Genomic DNA, 19,416 nt, shown 5'->3' with positions numbered 1-19,416 from the left:
GGCTATAACCAAACCTCACATACTTGTTAAGGTCAGCATAGCAGCACAGCTCGCAGCTATGAGAAGCTAGAAAACTGTTGTGTAGTTTAGTATATTTATGCACCTCTCAAGTAAAAGTAAGACTTGACATCTCGGAATGTTTATTGTCATTTATTGATTATAAGTGTATAAAAATAACAATATGGCTCCACGAAAAGTTACATACTAGCTAGTGTTAGCATAGCTGCAAAGCTAAAAGCTACTAAAAGTTAGAAATATCTTTTATAGTCTAGTACGTCCAGGAGCCACTCCCATGAAAATAAGACTTGAAATGTGGGAATTTTTATTATCAATTTAATGATTAGAAGAGCATAAAAATAATCATATGACTATAACCCAACCTCATATGCTAGCTAGTGTTAGCATAGTAAACACATCAGAAGCATCTCCTCAAAAGTAAAACATTGACTTGTGAAAAGTTTATCATTCTATAACTGATGATGCAATTACAGAAATATAAATAACACAAAAAATTTTATTTTACATACAAGCTAGGGTTAGCATAGCAGTGGAGCTAACCAACACACAAAGAGAGGTATATGTTTTAAAATCTAATGATTATTTACTCAAAAGTAAGACATTACTTAGGCTTATTTTCTGTTCATTAGGTATATAAAAATATAGACGACTCAGCTGAAATGCAACATTTGATGTTGTTTTTGTTCATAAGCTAGTGTTAGCAGTGCTGCACAGTTAGCTACTGTATGCCTATTTTATTATACTGTTTCATCACCTCAAATGTAAGACATTAACCTTTATGGATGTTTATTACCCATTTATTAATCAGAAGAGCATAACAATGCAAATAACATACCTGGAACTAAACCTTCATTTGTTCTTCTTTATGGACACTACAATATTTCACTGCTGTAAAGCTAGCTACTAGAGGAAGCTAGAAAAATGGCCGTTTACCCACCCACCCCATTAGCTAGAATCTATAATGAAAGACGCCGAGTTATCGCATTGATCTTCTTATTGATCAAAGCAGGAATGAACCATACCTGAAACCGAATCTCCCCTTTCTGCTCTCATTTACAGTACATGCTAACATTAGCACTGACGCACAGTTAGCTGCCGCCGGATGATTAGCAGTTTAAAACTTTATTAGCTGTCATTACCTTGACAGTAATATTTTGATTTGTGAAATGTTTTTATCTGTGGATTGATTAGAGGAGTTTAGGCTACAAATAAAAACACATCTCACACTGAATCTCTATTTCCTGTTTTTGTTGCAGCCAAATATTGTGCTGTAGTACAACTAGCTAATGCAAGAAGTTAAGAGGAGCAACTCATGGGAAGTCACCATGCTGTAGTTGACCTGTTTATTGTTTCTTTTTAATCAACGGGGATCAATTTGACAGTGCATGGATTAAGTCATTTTTACATTGATTTTATTAAGAATATTACACAAATTATTGAGGATTAATGGCATCATAGTAAATGTTTCTGTAAGTAAATGATATGCTGTCACTGCTGGTTTTCTGCCAAGGCGTTGAAGATTTAAAATGATTGAGATTTCTATTAATATCCAGGCGGACTGTGTTAGTCGCTGTCATTCACTGTACAGCTCCATAAAATGTGAATAATTATTTTTACGTTAATTAAGGACTCCACTTTGTACTTATGTCTTGTATATTTTAACAATCTCTCCCACCAGAAGTTGTTTAATTCAGATGATAATATGCATACTGTATTTAATTTGAAATTAAACAGAGAAGTAGGAAAACTCAATAAATGGAAGCAATGAGAGTAATAACACTGTGATGGTGATGAAAATAATCAGTTTTCTTATTTTCTGTCACTTTGATGAGCCACTGCTCTCCTTGGTGTTTAGCTTCTTGGTTACAAAGATCTACATCAGATTTGGACATAAAAGACATTGAAAATGCATTGAAGTGGCAAAAATATATAACTGGATAGCAAAGTTTGAATATGTGACACCTAAAATATTATCTTGCTTACAATGATGGCAACAGAAAACCATGCAACCAATGAAAGTTTGCAGTTGTACCGACCCAAATGGGACGATGTTATGCACTAATTATACGACAAAATCTTCCTCTGATTGGGTACAACTTTAAAAGGATACATAAATGTCTAATATATACAGCTGAAACTAGATATTTATATAAAATATAATATAAAACTCAGCAATTTCTCTTTCTTCATGACTTTCAGTCAAACTGAACGTATTTTGTTAGGAGTAGCAAATTTATTTATTAGTTGGTTGAACTTTGACCCATTGGCACGTTTTTTCTCATATCCACTCCAGAACATTGACTTTGTTGCTGTTAATTGGGAAAACCCAAACTTGAGTATTTCCTCATAGTGTTCTTTCCTCATGATGTAACCCCTTTCCCAAACCACAATGCTGCCACCACCGTACACCACAACATGTTCTTTCCTCCTAATGTACCAAAGGTCTCATTGGTCAAACAAACTAAAGTTTTTGTCCCTCAGTGAATTTTAGATGGTGTAATCTGGCTTCTGGATTGTGTGGGAGTGATGGCTACTTCCTCACTGAATGGCATTTCAGCCCACATTCGGACTGAACTGGATAATTATTCTCTTTTACCAAAGTGTCTTCAGAAGGTCTTTTCCGTTGGTTCTGGTCCATTTCCTTCCCGAGCCGTTCAATGTTGATATTTAACTGATCAATGGGGCGAATTCAGGCGTTTCAGATTGAACCCAAATATGAACCAAAGCTATTCACAACTCTTTTCCCGATTTCTTTACTGATTTTCCATTTCCGAAGAAATGCTGTGCTTGAGAAATTGTTTTAAAATACGTCCATGAAGACATGATCATCTGGGATTTCTTGAATAATCTAAAGACGTGGAGCTCTGTAAAAAATTAAGAACCCACTGCACTGAACCCCATTGAAAACCTCCTGGTTATTCCACCAAATATTGATTTCTGAACTATTCCTGGGTTAAATATGAATTTGTTTTCTTTGCATTATTTGCATCTTTTTTTGTTATTTTGACAATTTTGCATTTTCTGCAAATAAATACAAAATATTTGCTTGGAATTTCAGAATTTCAATCTCTCTTTTTATTTCTGGTAGAAATTTCGCTGCTGATCCCAAAATTGTCTAAACCAGAGAACATTTTCTGGTTTAATGTGAGACGTTGCATGTCTTTGTTGAACAGATTTGAACTGTGAAAGTGGTGACAGTCTGTACAGTAGGATTGATATTTTAATTTTATTGTTGGATGTCGTAAATGTGAAAAGTCTTCACTCTGTTGTGACACATCCGGTGTCTTTTTGGCTTCCCCGTTCAGATCTTTCGCCGCTCTTAACGCCAAACTGAAAACGACTCAACCCAACAGTCGCTGCGCATTGAAAACCAGTAAAGATCCAGCTTAAAGAGTCCATTGAATCTCTAACCTAGATTAAAATAAAACATCCTCCTCCAAAACTGACAGTTCAAATAAAAATGAAATAGATTCAGGCATCATGAAGAACTTGTTTGATTGAGTCCCAGAAGTTTGAAACATTTATAAAACACCCTTGACATGGATTTTAAAATGTAGAACTAATGAATCGAACAGTTCCTACTTTCTGGGGAAGCAATGATGTTGATTTTATGTTTATGCAAACTAGATCCAGTTTGAGTGGTATAGCTGGTTCAAATCCATGTATCAGATTTGGGCTTAGTGCAATTTTCGGTTTGTAATCACTTAATTAAAGAAAAGTAAGTCTTTTGTTGTTCTTGAGAAGTGTCCTTTGTTGGTTAGTTTTTGAGTTAAACTCAAAATTGAATTTGTCAGTTCCATGTTGTCACATTTTGAAATTTCCTGTTGTAGCAAACGTATGTCTTCACATTTATCTCTATTCTCTGTGTTTTTAGCAGTGAAGTGAACAAAAGAACTAAAGAAATAAATAATGAAGTTGCTCCATTTTGCACATTATTTGAGGATCTGCAATATATTCATGCTGGATTCACATTGAAATTGCTCTAGTTGCAAAAGGCAGAGCCTCATTTTTATCTCGTTTTGCTATCTTTGTTGCTTTAACAAATGTGAAAATGAAACATTAAAATGGCGTGTGTGCTCCCTCTCCGTGGGCAAAAAGGATGAATTATGATTTTCTAGGACATCCTTTGGTTGTTTTCTGAAAAAATAATCAGTGTAGATTTTTGGCAATCTCCACATAACAAACAATAATCTTTGAGAATCTCACACATTTGGCTCTGACTGCATTTGAGCAGAAATACATAAATATGGGTGCGTTTTCTAAAAAATAATGCATTCATAACGACTCGTCTAGATGGATTAAAAACTGCTTTGGTGTTTTAGAAAAGTAGTGATGGTGCAATTTATTTTTTAACTTAACATGTGGGCAAACTGGTTTGGAAAATATGACGCACTGAAGCGTTGGTAAACCAAAACCTGACCGCTTGTTTTCCTTCATGTTTTTATCAAAAAGGACAAAGCTGTGTTTTAGGCAGTCATTGAGTAAAATACAGGAAGAAAACTATTATTTTTCTTGCCTTTAATAAATTTTAAGAGGCTGTAAGTTGGATTGTATTGATGCACTTGGAGAGTTTATAGGTTTATTGTGGCATCTTTCACAAACAAGGTGCAAGAAAAGACAGTTTGGTTTGTGGTTTGTCTGACCATCTTGTTTTATTTTTTTGGCAAACTGTTTCCATTTATACCCCGAATCGAGTCTCTCTGTTGGTTTTTACTCTTATATCTGGTTGAATTATGTTTTCCTTTTCTCATGTGAAGCTGAAAAACCCTCCCTGCCAGCATTGCTCTCACTGCCTACTCTTCAAAGTTATTCTTTCTTTGAGCGGCTGACACCAAGACTTCCCACTAATAGCGGTACGATATTACAGACAGACAATGCGAGCTGTAACAGACCCGGCCGCAGGATTCACTGAACAGCAGAATGGTGAGCGGAGAATGGTTGGAATTTTCCCTTTTTGCCAAAGCATTGTGATCCAGTCCACAGTTGGAGCTGGAGTGGGTGGCTTTGGCTCCCAGTGGGCTCCGGTCCAGAGTGAATGTTTTACAGACACAAACACACAGCTGCTCTTGACATCACCAATGACAGAGGCGCTGAAACTCACCAAGAACTAAACACAGGTTCGCTGTAAACCACTGAAATGTCATCACGGCTCGGCATAGATCTCTCTATCTCTCTGTGAGTCGTTTCCCCATTATCTAAACTAGCTGCAGCTGTTCAGAAGACGCTGCAGGCTTCATTGCAGATTCCTCTCTAAATCTCTTTCTTGACCGCTTGAGTGGGAGTTGTGTTTTGTCTGCAGACTCGCAGATATTCAGTCTCCAGTCTTCTCAAGGCTTCGGGTCTTTTTAACTCTTGCAGAAGTAAATGCTACCACCAAAATGAGTTTAAACTGTTTACATCTTAACTGCTTGGTCTAATTTACATCATAATTTGATACTGAAATAGATTTTGCTTTGGTCTAACAATGAAGCAACAAAACAATTTTGGTCTGATAATGTTTGTGTCTTAAATCCATCTAGACTCAGTTTCCTGACAAGGCCAACTCTGGTGTTTTAATCTGAAGCTAAAATCAAAATAACATCAGACTTATCCTCCTTTATGTCTGAAAGTCTGAAAGTAACAAAAATCAATCAATCAGCCTCTTTTGTACTTTAATTAATTTGTTTGTCTGGAAAGTCCAGTTTGTTTTGGGAGGTGTGAAAAGGCATACTCTGTTCCGCCTAAAAAACAAAGTTTTGATTCGGTTGGAATGAACTCTGGTGCAGTTCGAATGCATATGTGAACGCTAAGCGCACCAGGAACTGCTCCAAAAGCAGGAAGCGGACTAAAACACAGGGCATTCTGGGTAAATACAACCAAAACCAACTTCTCTTCTGACATCACTCCATTTTTGTTTGCATTTCATAAAAAAGGAAGTTGCGCTGATGTCTTCTTTTTGTTGTTTTCTTCTGTTTTTCTTAGTGCGGCGCCCCCATAGGAGAGGAGGGGAACAGGTTTTTAAACAGTTTGGTTTGTTTGAGTTTGTGAAAATAAACCGCAGCAGCTGAAAATGTCACAAATGTTGCAATTTTGGTTGCCAATCGAACCGAGTCTATTGGAATATCAGGTGTTAAAACAACCTAAGTAAAAAAAAAAAAGTTTTTCATGTTTGTCAATACAGGCGTGGGAAATAGTTCACAGTTTTTGCTCTGACCCACTTTTCTGTAAACATCGCTGTAGTTCACTGATATTAGGAAAGGCTTTGATTCAGATCTAAAAGTTGCATAAAACCGTCTCTTGAGGACTTGAGTTGAATGCTAAAGAACTAGACAACCGTAACACCTTTATTCTTTTGTTTTCCTGTCATTGCATATTTGCAGCTGGGTTTGTAATTTTTATCCTGCTGATGAAGGCCCATATTCTGTGGTGGCAACACAAGCCCAAGTCATCACCCTTCAGGTAATTCAGATAGGACTTTGACATTTAGACAACTTGCTGTTGATTATACTTAGAAATGAGGACATTTCCTTTCGTCTAAACTCTGTGAAATTGTGGTTGAAGCGTAACAGGTGTAAGTACACTCACAAATAGTTGTCTATTATTTTTTCTGTGTATTAAATGTCTAACCAAACCTGACTTTGATGTCTTTGGACAGGATAAACTCCATTTTTAGGCCTAAAGAAAGACAAGAATCAGACAATCAAAAAGAAAACGGGGCTGATATTAATATCCGATGTTTGTTTCCATCTTGTTGCCATTTCAGGAGGAGAAAACTTCTCCATGCGTTTTAAAATGAGCTTGATAATTTCCTTTCTGATGATTAATAGTTCTTGAAGAGCAATTTTGTTGACAGAGACGTCATAATCCATTATATATATGATTTTGCTTGAGTGTGGTTTTTATTTCAGTTCGTTCTTTTGAATATTTTAAATGTCTTCCAGTTTTAGTGTAGAGTTGTCTGTACAAAATGTAAGTTTATTGGTGTTTGAGAGGACATTTTTATGCCATTATCAATATATTACTTTAAAATCGTCTCCAAACAACAATATTATTGTTTATTCCAATTATTGCTGGGACTATTTGCCATCTTGAAAACATGTTATTGTGTCAAGCCTGGTCATTTCAGAGTGATAGGACTGACCATGTGTTCGCATATAGATGTCAATTATTGTCTAAATGTAGTTGATGGATGATGATCAAAAGCTTTTTTGGTGCATTTGCATGTAACTTAGCTAAGAGCTTCTAGAGAGTCGAGTCTTTCTTCTGGCAAACTTTCCAGACTTGATAAACTTGCTTAGTGATGATTTCAAGATTTGGTACGTTTAATAAAGTCTGTAGAGTCTGAGATGATCAAAGAATGAAGTATATATGATTAACTTAGCCTGAGTGGTTCCCTTTTAAATCCCATCAAAGTTGGACTTCCCAGTATTTACTTGAAAAAAAAAAATGTTGCAGTACTCTTACTAGAGTACAAATTTTGCCCATCTCTGGATGTTAATTGAATTTCTTATTAAGTGGAAACGCCACATTTGCTAAATTGTGTTTTTTCAACATAAGTGGAACATCAATAACACTTTGCAGATGTTTGTAATGGAAACGCAGCTTCTGACTGGTTGTTTGCTCTGTTGAACTCATCCACCTCTGCATGGCTTCATTAACTTTGTGTGTCTGTCGCTTTTCGCCCTCGGTGACGAGCAGAACCCCCTCAGACGCCGTCGTCTCCTTTCTGGTGTATTTGATGCTTACAGACGTGTTGGTTCAGGTCTCTCCTGCTGTGCTGCTTTAACTGTACCGTAATAACGTCTGCAAGAGAACTGTCACAAGCTATAAATTCACACTTCTCCTTCTACTTCCACTCGCAGGCTGGTTGCCACTTCCTCTCTCTCTCACACACAAACTACCAGCAGCGACAGAAAATGGTTTCTGAGCCACTCCACTATCACATCTGCGACTAATCCCTGTAGTTATCTGCAGCCAGAATCAGATCCTTCCCATCTGACCAGCACGGCTGACTCCTTTGTGTGTCTGATACTGGTATCTAGTGAAAGCCTTCCTCCTCCTCCTCGTCTTCCTCCCCCCACCCCCGCCTGTGATGTTCCCTCTCAGGAATGCCCTGACCTCCAAGCTGCTTTCACAACCTGTGGTTACTTATGCTTTCTGTCGTCATTCTGTGGCTTTGACACAGTGTGAAGACATTTAGGTGGAGGAAGCTACTGTGTTAGCTAGCCCTTTGTTGTTACCATGGTTACGCAACTCCAGAATACCCCTCCCATTGTGTTTAAACAAGGATCAACCCTCGTAATGAAGAAACATTTCCTCCATGTTTTTTATTGTAAACGCAGCTGCAGAGAGAGGTTACTATGCAAAAGATTTCATATTTTCTCACATTACAACCAAAAACATTTTATTGTAATTTAATGTGAAAGTTTTTCTCACGTTTGTGATGAAACGCAGTTAGTGACGTGTTCACAAAGGCTCGTTGGCTTGTCTTTGTCACAGCTAAATCGTCTGACTGTATTTTCACTGGGGATGCATGATATTATCGGCTCGGTATCGGTATTGGCTGATAATAGCTGTAAAATGTAATATCAGACATCAGCCATTCCGTCAAAAAACTCACCGATACAAGTGGTAAATTGATGCATTGATGCACGATTGATGCGCCTTTCACTTGTTATTTGTGAAAAAGTTGAGTTTAGTTTGGTGAATATTTGGACCATTAGAGTGTTATTCTCTCATAGAGAGCAGATGTCATGAATACATTTCACATTAAACACAATAAGTTAAAAGAGTTTCAGCCTCCTTCTTAGCATTTTCATTTGGTAACAGACTAAATTGACAAAGATAATCGTTGTCTTGTGAATCTCACAAAAATTCAAAAGAATGCTCTTTGAAGCGGCATAATTCGAAACATCAAGTGTAAAATCCCAGGAGATTCTTAGATTATTGCTGTTCGTGTCAAATTAAATGTATTTCTGGTTCTTGAAAACAAAAGCTGCATTGAACAGAGCGACTTTGCTTATTGCATTAAACATGTGGGGTGAAAATGAAAGGTGACTTTTGTACGTCTGTTTTTGTGGTCAGAGCTAGGCGCTGATATGAGACTGTACAGGCGGATCTTTGTTTTAAAATGCTACCACATACTTATATTTAGAATGTCTTGAGTTTCTGAAGGTAACACGAATATATCATATCAGATTTAGTTTAATTCATTACTGGTTTATTGTCATATTTGACACAAGAGACTCAAACAAAGGAAAAGATAATAAGTGATTAAACTATAATGTTGAAATACAGACATGTTAACATCCTAACCAAAACAAAAAATGAAATAAAAAGTTTGTATTTAGCAAACGTCAAGCATTTTCAAGAGAAGTTTTCATTTATTTCCAGCACCACTTTGGAGATAAAAACAATATATAACAATATTTATTACTCATATTAATAAGCAGTGATTGGTAAATTAAAATAAAACAAAAAAACTCATATAAAATCATTTTGCTAATCATAACTGACCTAAAATAAGAGTTTGGTCTGATTTAAATCGAAGAAAATGCGCATGCCTCTTTATTAGGTGTATAAAAATGTCTGGTTTCAACTGAAAATAATACTTTGCAATTGCAGCTTTTAATTAAACGTTAGATTTGACTTTATTACAAAACTGTGCTGTCTGAATTTAAAACACTTTCCAAACCTCATTCAAATTCAACCATTTTCTAGGGTTTTATTGAGAATTTTGTAGGATAGCTGTAAAAAAGTATATTTCTCTCTTGGCCTTGTTTTATTTAGATATATTAGGCCTGTTTGTATTGTGTTGTTTCTGATTTAGGATTGTAGCAACAGCTGTTTAGCACATGAAAAGCTTGGTGGTCTTCTGGTTTTCTCTAGCTGTTGAACTTGGAGAGTTGAAAAAACATTTTTAGGATGACTATTCACATGAAAGTCGTTCATCTGTTGCTCTGGGATTTCTCTCTCAAAGTCCGAAAATAACCGTTTTCCCACTCTTCAGCTGTCTCCCCCCCATTTACCATAAGAATCTCATTGTTGGAACACCAGTAACCTTTAGAGCTGTAAAATCTGTCTAGATTAATACCTTTTTCTTTTCTTGATTAATCTTTTTCCTTCATATATCTTATTTTCGTCTCTTGCTAATGGCAAATTGTCAAATAAATCTTACATAAAAGTTCATAAAATGATCCTGCAGTTGGCTGATTTTTATTTTTTCTTGGCGGAGAAGGCTGTAACACTCTCAAAATGAAATTAGCAATGTTTAGCTATACCAGGGATCCTGAAATCCAGATCTGAAGGGCTCTGCTTCAACATACCTGAGTCCAATATTCATCAACAGTACTCTGGAGAACTTAACTGCGGACTGAGGAGGTAATTCAGACACGAGATTCACTGAGCTAGATGCTAGTAGCAATTAGCACCCACTATAACAGAGAAGAAGCTAGCATCGGTTTGTGGCTACATAGCTCATTTATATGTTTGTTTGTTTTTTAAATATAAAACTAAAGCAAAATTCTACAAAGAATCTACATATATGACACAAATATTAAGAATCAAACTTTATTAGCATTATCTGCTAAATAATGGTGAGTTTTAACGTTATGCTAGCAGCAGCTAGCATCAATTTGCAACTACTTGTGGCTACTTTACATGTTTAATTTTTTTGCAACTTGAGCAAACTTAACAAAAAATGTGTCTTGATATTTTCATGGACAGATATTTCAGAAATAACTTTTTTGGTGGAGGTTTAAAATGGGCAATTTGCAGCTACATTTGGCCAATTTGTGTGTTTTTATTTTCTTACTGCATCAAAATTTAACACGAAATTAATTTCAATTTTAAATATTTTTAAAATTTAAATTTTAAAGCATATCTTTTGCCTTAAGATTAGAAGCAATAAGCTTCAACTAGCAGATTTTTGAATTCATGTAAATGTGTTTTAATCTTATTTAAGTCCAAATAAAATAGTTTGTGGTTGAAGTAAAAGAGTTTATAGATTAAATGTGACAAAATATTTAAAAGCTCAAAGATTTTAATACTTTCCCAAGGCAGTGTAAATACAAATGAAGATTCGTATGGTATATCTTAATTTCATTTAACTCACATTTTAAGTAATGTTTTGGTTGCAGTTCACAAACAAACTTGTTAATGTTATCTGGATGTAACAAGTGAAAAAATAGCTGCTCAATGTGGCTAATGCATCTGTAACTTTTTATTTAAGTTAATAATAACCTTTTTAAACATTTCAGTATCATATTAGTTACTTATCTTCCCAGTTTTATCACCACGTCTTTTTATGTACAGCTTTAAAGTTAGCGTTTACTAAGGGAAGAGCGAAAGATTGAGCATCTTATCTCTGTCTGCAACTGCTAATGTCATACAGACGATGTCAAACATATTCACCACTTGGTGAACTTTGTTACATGCATTTGTGACAAACACAGGTGCACTCAACAAGTGGTTTGTGTTGAGAGAAACAGCGCGTTGAAAAATAAAGAGAAGAAGAAATCAAACATGCCATCTATAGATAAATGATTCTGGTTTTGCAATGTTGAGCCCTTTATTTACATTAATCATCTCTGCTTCTTTGGGTTGCTAAAGCTAACTGTAAATATAATTTTATTCACATGATTTGAGTGTGTTCCTCTTATTTCCAGTTGAAATAATAAATAAAGCATCTGTAACGATGTGCTAAACTCCTGTGGTTCTGAGAAAATGTGGAACGAGGTGGTTTTATCTGCGTCTTTTGATCCTTTTTCACCTGCGACTTTCTGTGTGCGCAGTGGAGGCCGTGGTGGAGTTCGACTATGAGGCTCAGCAGGACGATGAGTTGACCCTGACGGTGGGCGACATCATCAAGAACATACGGCGAGACGATGGCGGCTGGTGGGAGGGCGAGCTGGGCGGACGCAGGGGGTTCTTCCCCGATAACTTTGTCAGGGTGAGTAATCACAAAAGAAACCCGCACTTCCTCAACTACAGGGTGTCTCTTTTCTTTTCTCACCCTTCTTCTTCAGTGTGCTAATGCTAACTCTCGTCACCACCAGCTGCAGATCAAATGTATAGTTTGGTGTTTGTTTGTGTGTCTATTGGTATCTAAGTGTAGTGGAGATACCAATAGACTCTTAGGTCTTAATGTATAAATTGAGATGCATTTGAAAGATTAGCATAGAAAAATATTAAAGGGATCCTCTTGTTGAAAATTCTCATTTTGCATGTTTTTATACTTCCATTTGGGTCTCATCTGTTTCTAAAAACAGTCTAACTGCTTAGAAAAACCACCCAGCTGTTTTTTTAGCAATAAGTTAATGTTTTTTGTTTGGAAAATGAGCTGTTTCAAAAACCTCTGGACTGTGAAGTCACATTCCACAGGCTCTACTGCGTTGTCTAACAACCCGGGCCTTGTTCCCTAGCAACCCAAGCAGAATTCCAGCACTTTTGGTAAGCTACAATGGCTGCTGGAAAAACAAGTGCTAATTCTTAACAAAGACGTACGGTTGAGTTATTGCATATATTGCAGCCATTTAAATGTGCTGCTGGCCAGCAGCATCTTATCTGGATTTAAAGTGTCAAGATGCCCTAAAACAGCTCATTCTGAAAGGAAATTAAAATATTCTGAACTGACCGGAATAAAATCTCATTAACTACGAAGGATTTTATGCATAAAAAATGTAATTAACATGTTTTGTATAACCCATGGACCTACCATAACCAGCTGACGGAAGCAAATCCAAATGAGAATCTGTGGCAAGACTTTAATTTTCTTTATTCATACATGTTCTCTGTCTGAAATGACCAAATCTACGCTGTATTATCCGGTAAAACTTTTCAGATTTTTCATTCTTCATTTTCCATACACTTCAGGTTTAATCATATTTAAATTTGTGTTAGTTTATAAAAAAAAATCCAATGCTTTTGCAACCCAATGTTGGTTTTCCCTCTCGTCCTTTGGGTGACAAACAGTTTTCTAGCTAAATGATTCATGCAAATGAGCGGCAATAAGTGGAAAACCCAGTATAAATGGTTAGCCACTGTGTTTATATCCTGCTGGCAGAGAATACATAATTTCAGGACTTATTTGAATCTTATTATGGAAGCAGCTGCATTCATTATACATTCTAAAGTTAAAATCAAACAGATATTTTTATCCTTTCCAGATTTCTCTGATGTCTCCAAATTCTCAGTTTAGAGAACAAGGAAGTGGGAAAAGCCTCAAACCAAGCCATTGCTTCCCCTGAATTGGTGGCATTTTGCAACAGTTCTTCTTTCTTCTGGAGTTTTTCTTCCACATTGTTTATTTTTGAACCAGTCACCATTTTCTCAACCTAAATGTAATCTGTTTAAAAACACTTTATTGCTTCATTACGTCCTGTTTCTGGTCACCAACAAGTTTGGATGCCAAATACGAGCTTTAGAACCGTGGGAATGACTAAAAAAGTCAGAGGAAAGACAAATATTTCAGGGGTTGATGCATTAGAATGAGTCAGAATCATCAGCTAAAGGCTTTTACGTAAAGTCACTACGAAGAAAATGAGGTTTAGAAATGCAGTTTATGAAATACTGAAGGAACATGGTGTGAGAATGACCAGATATGGTGCAACTAGTGTTGCTTTTTTTTTTTTTGTGGGCTCTAGTGTCCCTTATTTGAAAGTAGGCTGACAGGAAGGGGAAAGACATGCGGCAAACGTCGGCCGGGTCCGGGAATCGAACCCGCGACCACCGTGTCGAGAACTGAAGGCCTCCAAATGTGGGTCGCGTTATCCCCTACGCCACCACAGCACGCCCACTAGTGTTGCTTTTTAGTAACATTTCTTCATTTCTGGTTACCAAACTGAGTAGTTTTTAATCAGATAACATCACTTTTATTTTAACAAAGCACTCTGACCGTTCCTAGTACTACACTGCAAAAACACAAAATCTTACCAAGTATTTTTTGTTCTAGTTTCTGGTGAAAATCTAACATACAAGTATCTTTTTTTGAAAGATGTAGGAGCTTGTTTTAGTCAGTAATTCCTTAATATTAATAAAAAAACTAAGTGCTGGTTCCAATTATAACTATAAGTGAAATAATCTGCCATTGGAAGTCATGATTTTTAATCAATATTAATGAGTTATCATTACCAAGTGCTTGGAGCAGCTGGTCCTAGCACACCTCAGGATATAAATATCCTTATATCAGAATAGTTATAAGTTAATTTAACTGACAGTAGGACAATAGATTTTCATCAATATTGAGGAATTATTTACTTAAAACAAGCCTATGTCTCTTGCTAAAAAGTTACTTGTAAGTTAGTTTGTCTTATTTCAAGTGTAATAAGTTATTTGCACTAGAAAGTAGACAGTTTTATTTATTTATTTTTTGCAGTGTTGGGTTCATCCAGGTTACTAACTGACTCAGTTTGTGTAATGCATTGAAGTAATTTTAGTTATTTAGTTTACCAACTTTCACTGTGACCTTTTCACTTCCCTCAGTTTGGTGATGATTCCTTTGTTCATAAGTGGGAGTCTAAAATGCAAACTGCTGCTGTGCTGGAGGAAGGATAAAGCATGAACTTAGGGAATGTCCGTCCATTATGATTATTTGTTTTAATGTCAGGCCTCCTCTGGGATCCCAAAACCTTGATTTCCACTTTCATTTTGCAGACATTGTTGTAGTTTAAGCACCTTAAACTACTTACTTTAAATTTATATTTTATTATTTTCACAACTTTTCCTTTTTTCTTAAGCAAGAACATTTTCCAAACAGGTAGTTGTAGCTGTAATGGTTCACCACTTCAACCAAAAACGGAAAAGCAGATTTAAACATTCGTATAACCTTCATGGCCTCATATTGGGAACTTTTTAAAGGTAAATTTGATGCAGCAGAAGCTGAATTATTTTCTTTTTAATCCACTCGCCCACATGACGCTCAGAACTTCAGTCACAGATCCATGTGAGTTCAGATTACTGCAGCTTTCAGCTGTCAGGTTTAAGCAGAGAAAACGGAGCTGCAGAGGTTTTTTGCCTCCTGTTTTTTCTTCTTAACTTGTTTAGAGACTTTAAGCAGAATCTCTGTGGTGAGTGAAGAAACTGTTTATATGTTAATGTACACAGTCCCTTCAGCTTCCAAAGCAACATGTGGCAGTTTAGTTTACATCCAAGGATATTTGTAATTCTCCACTAGGGAGGTGTTTTATGGGAAACCTGTTACGCAGAATTAACATTTTGCCTGTTTTTGTACCTCCGTTCTGGTTTCTACTGCTTCTAAAAACAACCCAAGTGCTAAAAACACCAACTGAGGTGTTTTGTGGCGGTAAGTTAATGTTTTTAGGTGTCTGGAAAATTAGCCATTTCAAACACCTCCAGTTTAAGTCACATTCTGCAGGGTCTGTGCCGTTACCTAGCAACCCCAGCCAAGCCCAAACCCGTTACCTAGCAACCTAAGCAGAGCTCCAGCTCATTTGGTCTGCTGGTTTTAATGCTGTATGCACTGTACATTTTGATTCCTAGCATATTGCAACTCAATTTGCGCCTTTTGGTGCTTTTACTTTGGTCTCAGCTGCTTCTAATGACAGACGAAACGTTTAAAAACAACAATAAGTTAATATTGTTAACCCCAACCCGAGCTGAACTCCAGCATGTTTGGTCAGCTGGTTTTACTGGTGTATGCACTGTACAATGGCTGCTGAAGAAGACAGTTTTTTTGTTGTTTACTTACCATTCAGAAACCACTTGCTGCATTCTTGTTGGTTGTACAGGAGGCTCCACTTCTGCTTCTCTTCGATGTATGGATATATGATTGCGTATTTGTTTGGAGCTATTTTTACGTTGAATTGGGGGGCATATTTGGATTTAAAGTGACAAGAAGACCTAAAGCAGCACATTCTGAAAGGAACTCAAAATAAGCAGAACTGATCAGACTAAATTCTCAATATCTCAGAATGATTATGTGCAAAAAAATGTAATAAATATGTTTTGTATAACCCATAGTCCGAACTGGTTCAAGTAAGAGTATTAGGTCACTTTTGAAATTTATCACTTAGAGAGAGTTGGTTCCTTCTTAAAAGAAATGTGGATTAGTGAAGTATGAAGGTTTGTTAGTTGGTTTGTAGTGATACAGACCAATAGAAAACTGTTTTAAGAGGAGAAGTTGAAAAATACCACAATCCATACAGATCCCCGCTTTGGTCAGGGTGTTTGCTACATTTGCTACATTTGTGCTGACTGCACGTCGCCAGACAGTGGCTGACAAAGCCTGTATGAAGAATTTGAGTTTGTGTGTGTGAGAGAGAAAGGAAGAGCGAGGCAGTGAGTAATGCAGCAACACCAGACCGGACTGTCATGAGACTCCAGTTAGCGCCAATCAGCGGCAGTAAGCTTCGCCGGGCGGCTGATGAATGTGTGTTTCTGCTGGATCTGCACATGAACACACAGGTCAGAGAACAGGCACAAAGTAAGAGTATGCAAATCCACCACTGTCACACGAACAGCAGAGGCATAAAACTGAACAGCGTTTATTTAGGTAGATAGCGGTGTTTGTTTCCACATACGGAAGAGACGGAGATCATCTGACTGTGGACTCTCAGCTAATTCATTTAGCACAGAAATAGTTTTAGATTTTCTGAGGCCACAATCTTCTGAGGCTGTTTTGACAGGCAAAAAAACTGCTGTTGTTTTACAGAAACTACAAACCTTACAATCTTAAAACTTCTGTCAAATATTCCTTGTTGCTAACATTATTTTTTACTGCTCAGTTGTTAGAGCAGCTCATGTGCTTTTAAGAGAACAAGCCGCTCAGATTGAGGTGACTTTCTTTTCTTCTCCAAAACACTTTGGAAGTGATTTTTTTGATTGCACAGAAAGCAGATAGCTTAGAAAAATCAGGTACTTTTTTATAAATTGGAATGTAATCAAGTTCATTAAAAAAAAAAAAAAATTATAAAAATAATTAATAAGACTTCAAAATTAGGACAGGTTAGGCCTTAAAGTTTAAAGTCTCTGGATTGAAGTTGCTGGACGTTCGGTGTGAATTCACTAAATATCCATAGTTAGATTTTTTTTCTGGCCTTTCTTCTCGTTCTCAGCAGAGGCGCTTCTAGTTGCAGAGAGTCTTGTCAGTTTTATAATGTCTTCCGACTTTAAGCTAATCCACCTTAATGTGCTGTTGGTGGTTTCAGCTAAAAAAAGAAAACAACCCACAACCTTATCTGCTTATCAACCTTTCCATTTGCAGCCTGAAACAGAAATGTTATTTTGTTCACATCATCACAGATCTTCCTGTTGATTCTTTTTTTTTTTTTATCTCAGTCTGTTTTTTGGGGGGGGTTCTCAAACAAATTTTGAATAATTTTAAATAAAAAGTGAGTGTGTGTGCAAGCCTGTTAGTGTCTAACATTTCATCTCACAACTTCTCTAAATTACAACATTTTGAAACTTGCATGTCATGCAGCTCTAAAGGTTAAACAGAAGTAGCGCCAATGTGGCTCCACTCATACATACACTGTTGAAAGTTTTAAAATGTATTTATAAACTGTTAAATTGAAAAAAAATATGAGTAAGAGTCTTGATTGTTCAACAAATACTTAAAAATAGATGATTACTGAAATTGCATTGATGGACAAGAATGTTAGTGGAACTTGAACTAAATGTGTTTATTTTTAATAATATGAAAAATATTTGGCTGCACAGTGGCGCAGTTGGTAGAGCTGTTGCCTTGCAGCAAGAAGGTCCTGGGTTCGATTCCCGGCCCGGGGTCTTTCTGCATGGAGTTTGCATGTTCTCCCTGTGCATGGTGGGTTCTCTCCGGGTTCTCCGGCTTCCTCCCACAGTCCAAAAACATGACTGTCAGGTTAATTGGTCTCTCTAAATTCTCCCTAGGTGTGAGTGTGTGTGTGAATGGTTGTTTGTCTTGTGTGTCTCTGTGTTGCCCTGCGACAGACTGGCGACCTGTCCAGGGTGACCCCGCCTCTCGCCCGGAACGCAGCTGGAGAGGAACCAGCAACCCTCCTGACCCCATTAGGGACGAAGGGTGTATAGACAATGGATGGATGGATGAAAAATATTTGTATTTTTCCTGTTAAGCAGATAATTAAGTAGAGATTGCTACAGTGGTAAAACCAGCTGACTAAACGTTATGGAGCTTTGCTTGGGTTGCTAGGTAACGGGTTGGGCTTGGCTGGGGTTGCTAGGTAACAGAGCAGCGCCCGCAGAAAGTGACTGAGCAATCGGGAGGTTATTGAAACGGCTCATTTTCCAGACAGTTAAAAACACTAGGGTGTTTTTTTTAAAGCGCTTTGGCTATTTTAAGAAGTTGTAGAAACTCAAATTAAAGTACAAAAATGTGCAAGGAAAGGATTGATAAGTTGGGAGGAAAAATGATAATTAAACCAATAATAAACCAATAAACAAAGAACAGAACTGAAGAAGGAACTGAGAATCTCAACACACAGCAGTGAAGTGGTACGGAACTCCCTCTGTGACAACAATAAACGACCCAAAGTAATTCAAATGCAGAACTAAGTGAGACCCAAAAAAGGAAAGGGCAGCAGCTTATAACAGAAAAGCATATATATGTTCACACAGGACCAGTTTGATTTGGATGTTCTTTTTTTCCAGCCCTATTTAGTCCACTTTAATCAAACTCGAGTTTGTTTTGTCTAGAAAGTCTGATTTGTCTTGGGAGGTGGGAATGCACAATTTAATTTTGATGCAGACCAAAAAAGCAAATTCTGATCTGCCTAAAACACAAAGTTTTGGTTTGGTAGAAGTGAACTCTGATGCGGTTTGAATTCATATGTGAATGCCAGGCAAACCAGATACCGCTTCAAAAGCAGGAATTGGACGAAAACACAAGGCATTCTGGGTAAATACAACCAAAACAAATGTAAGGTTCTAGCGCTAGCAGGAGAAATGTCTTTTTGGTCTTTTACCAGAGAAAAAAGAGAAATCTTACAACTGGTAAAATCTGGCACCACTCCATTTTTGTTGCCCTCAATTCTTCTTCAGAGGTTTTTACGTAATTTCCTTCAGTGGTTCTTGATGCAGCGCCACCACAGGCGAGGAGGGGAACAAGTTTTTCAAATTGTTTGGTTTGTTTGACACAAATGCTTCAATTTTGGTCACCAATCGAACTGAGTCTACCAGACTATCAGGTGTTAAAACTCCCTTAATGAATAAAAATAATAATTTAAAAGCTGCTTTTATTTGTCTGATGTTAAATTATCTTGATGTCCTGAAGGAAATCCGTAACAGGGCAAATATTTTCTAACTATACATTTCCTGGATCTTGTTTATTTTGTTGATGTTTGGTGACTAGTATTTAAATCCTGGAACGTTTAATGCTTCTGTGTCCTGTTTTGCAGTACAGACACAAGGTCTGTTTGTAAGGGAAACACAAAGCAATGCTGACCATTCAGAGGGCATGATTTCTAT

At 36.8% G+C, this 19,416-nt stretch overlaps 1 protein-coding gene across 4 annotated transcripts in view; it reads left to right on the top strand.

Moving 5' to 3' along the window:
* Positions 1-19,416, top strand: part of sh3kbp1 (SH3-domain kinase binding protein 1) — a 65,354-nt gene that overhangs the window by 18,440 nt on the left and 27,498 nt on the right. For all 4 annotated transcript variants that reach the window (XM_044104045.1, XM_044104042.1, XM_044104044.1 and 1 more), the window contains exon 2: positions 11,790-11,947. In XM_044104045.1, the coding sequence (XP_043959980.1) occupies positions 11,790-11,947 (158 nt within the window). The remainder of the gene's footprint in view (positions 1-11,789; positions 11,948-19,416) is intronic.

The sequence above is a fragment of the Gambusia affinis genome, linkage group LG21 (assembly GCF_019740435.1).
Source record: "Gambusia affinis linkage group LG21, SWU_Gaff_1.0, whole genome shotgun sequence".
NCBI classification, from domain to species: Eukaryota; Metazoa; Chordata; class Actinopteri; order Cyprinodontiformes; family Poeciliidae; genus Gambusia; species Gambusia affinis.
Note: the sequence above shows the minus strand (reverse complement) of the source record. Positions and strands in the feature narration are given on the sequence as shown.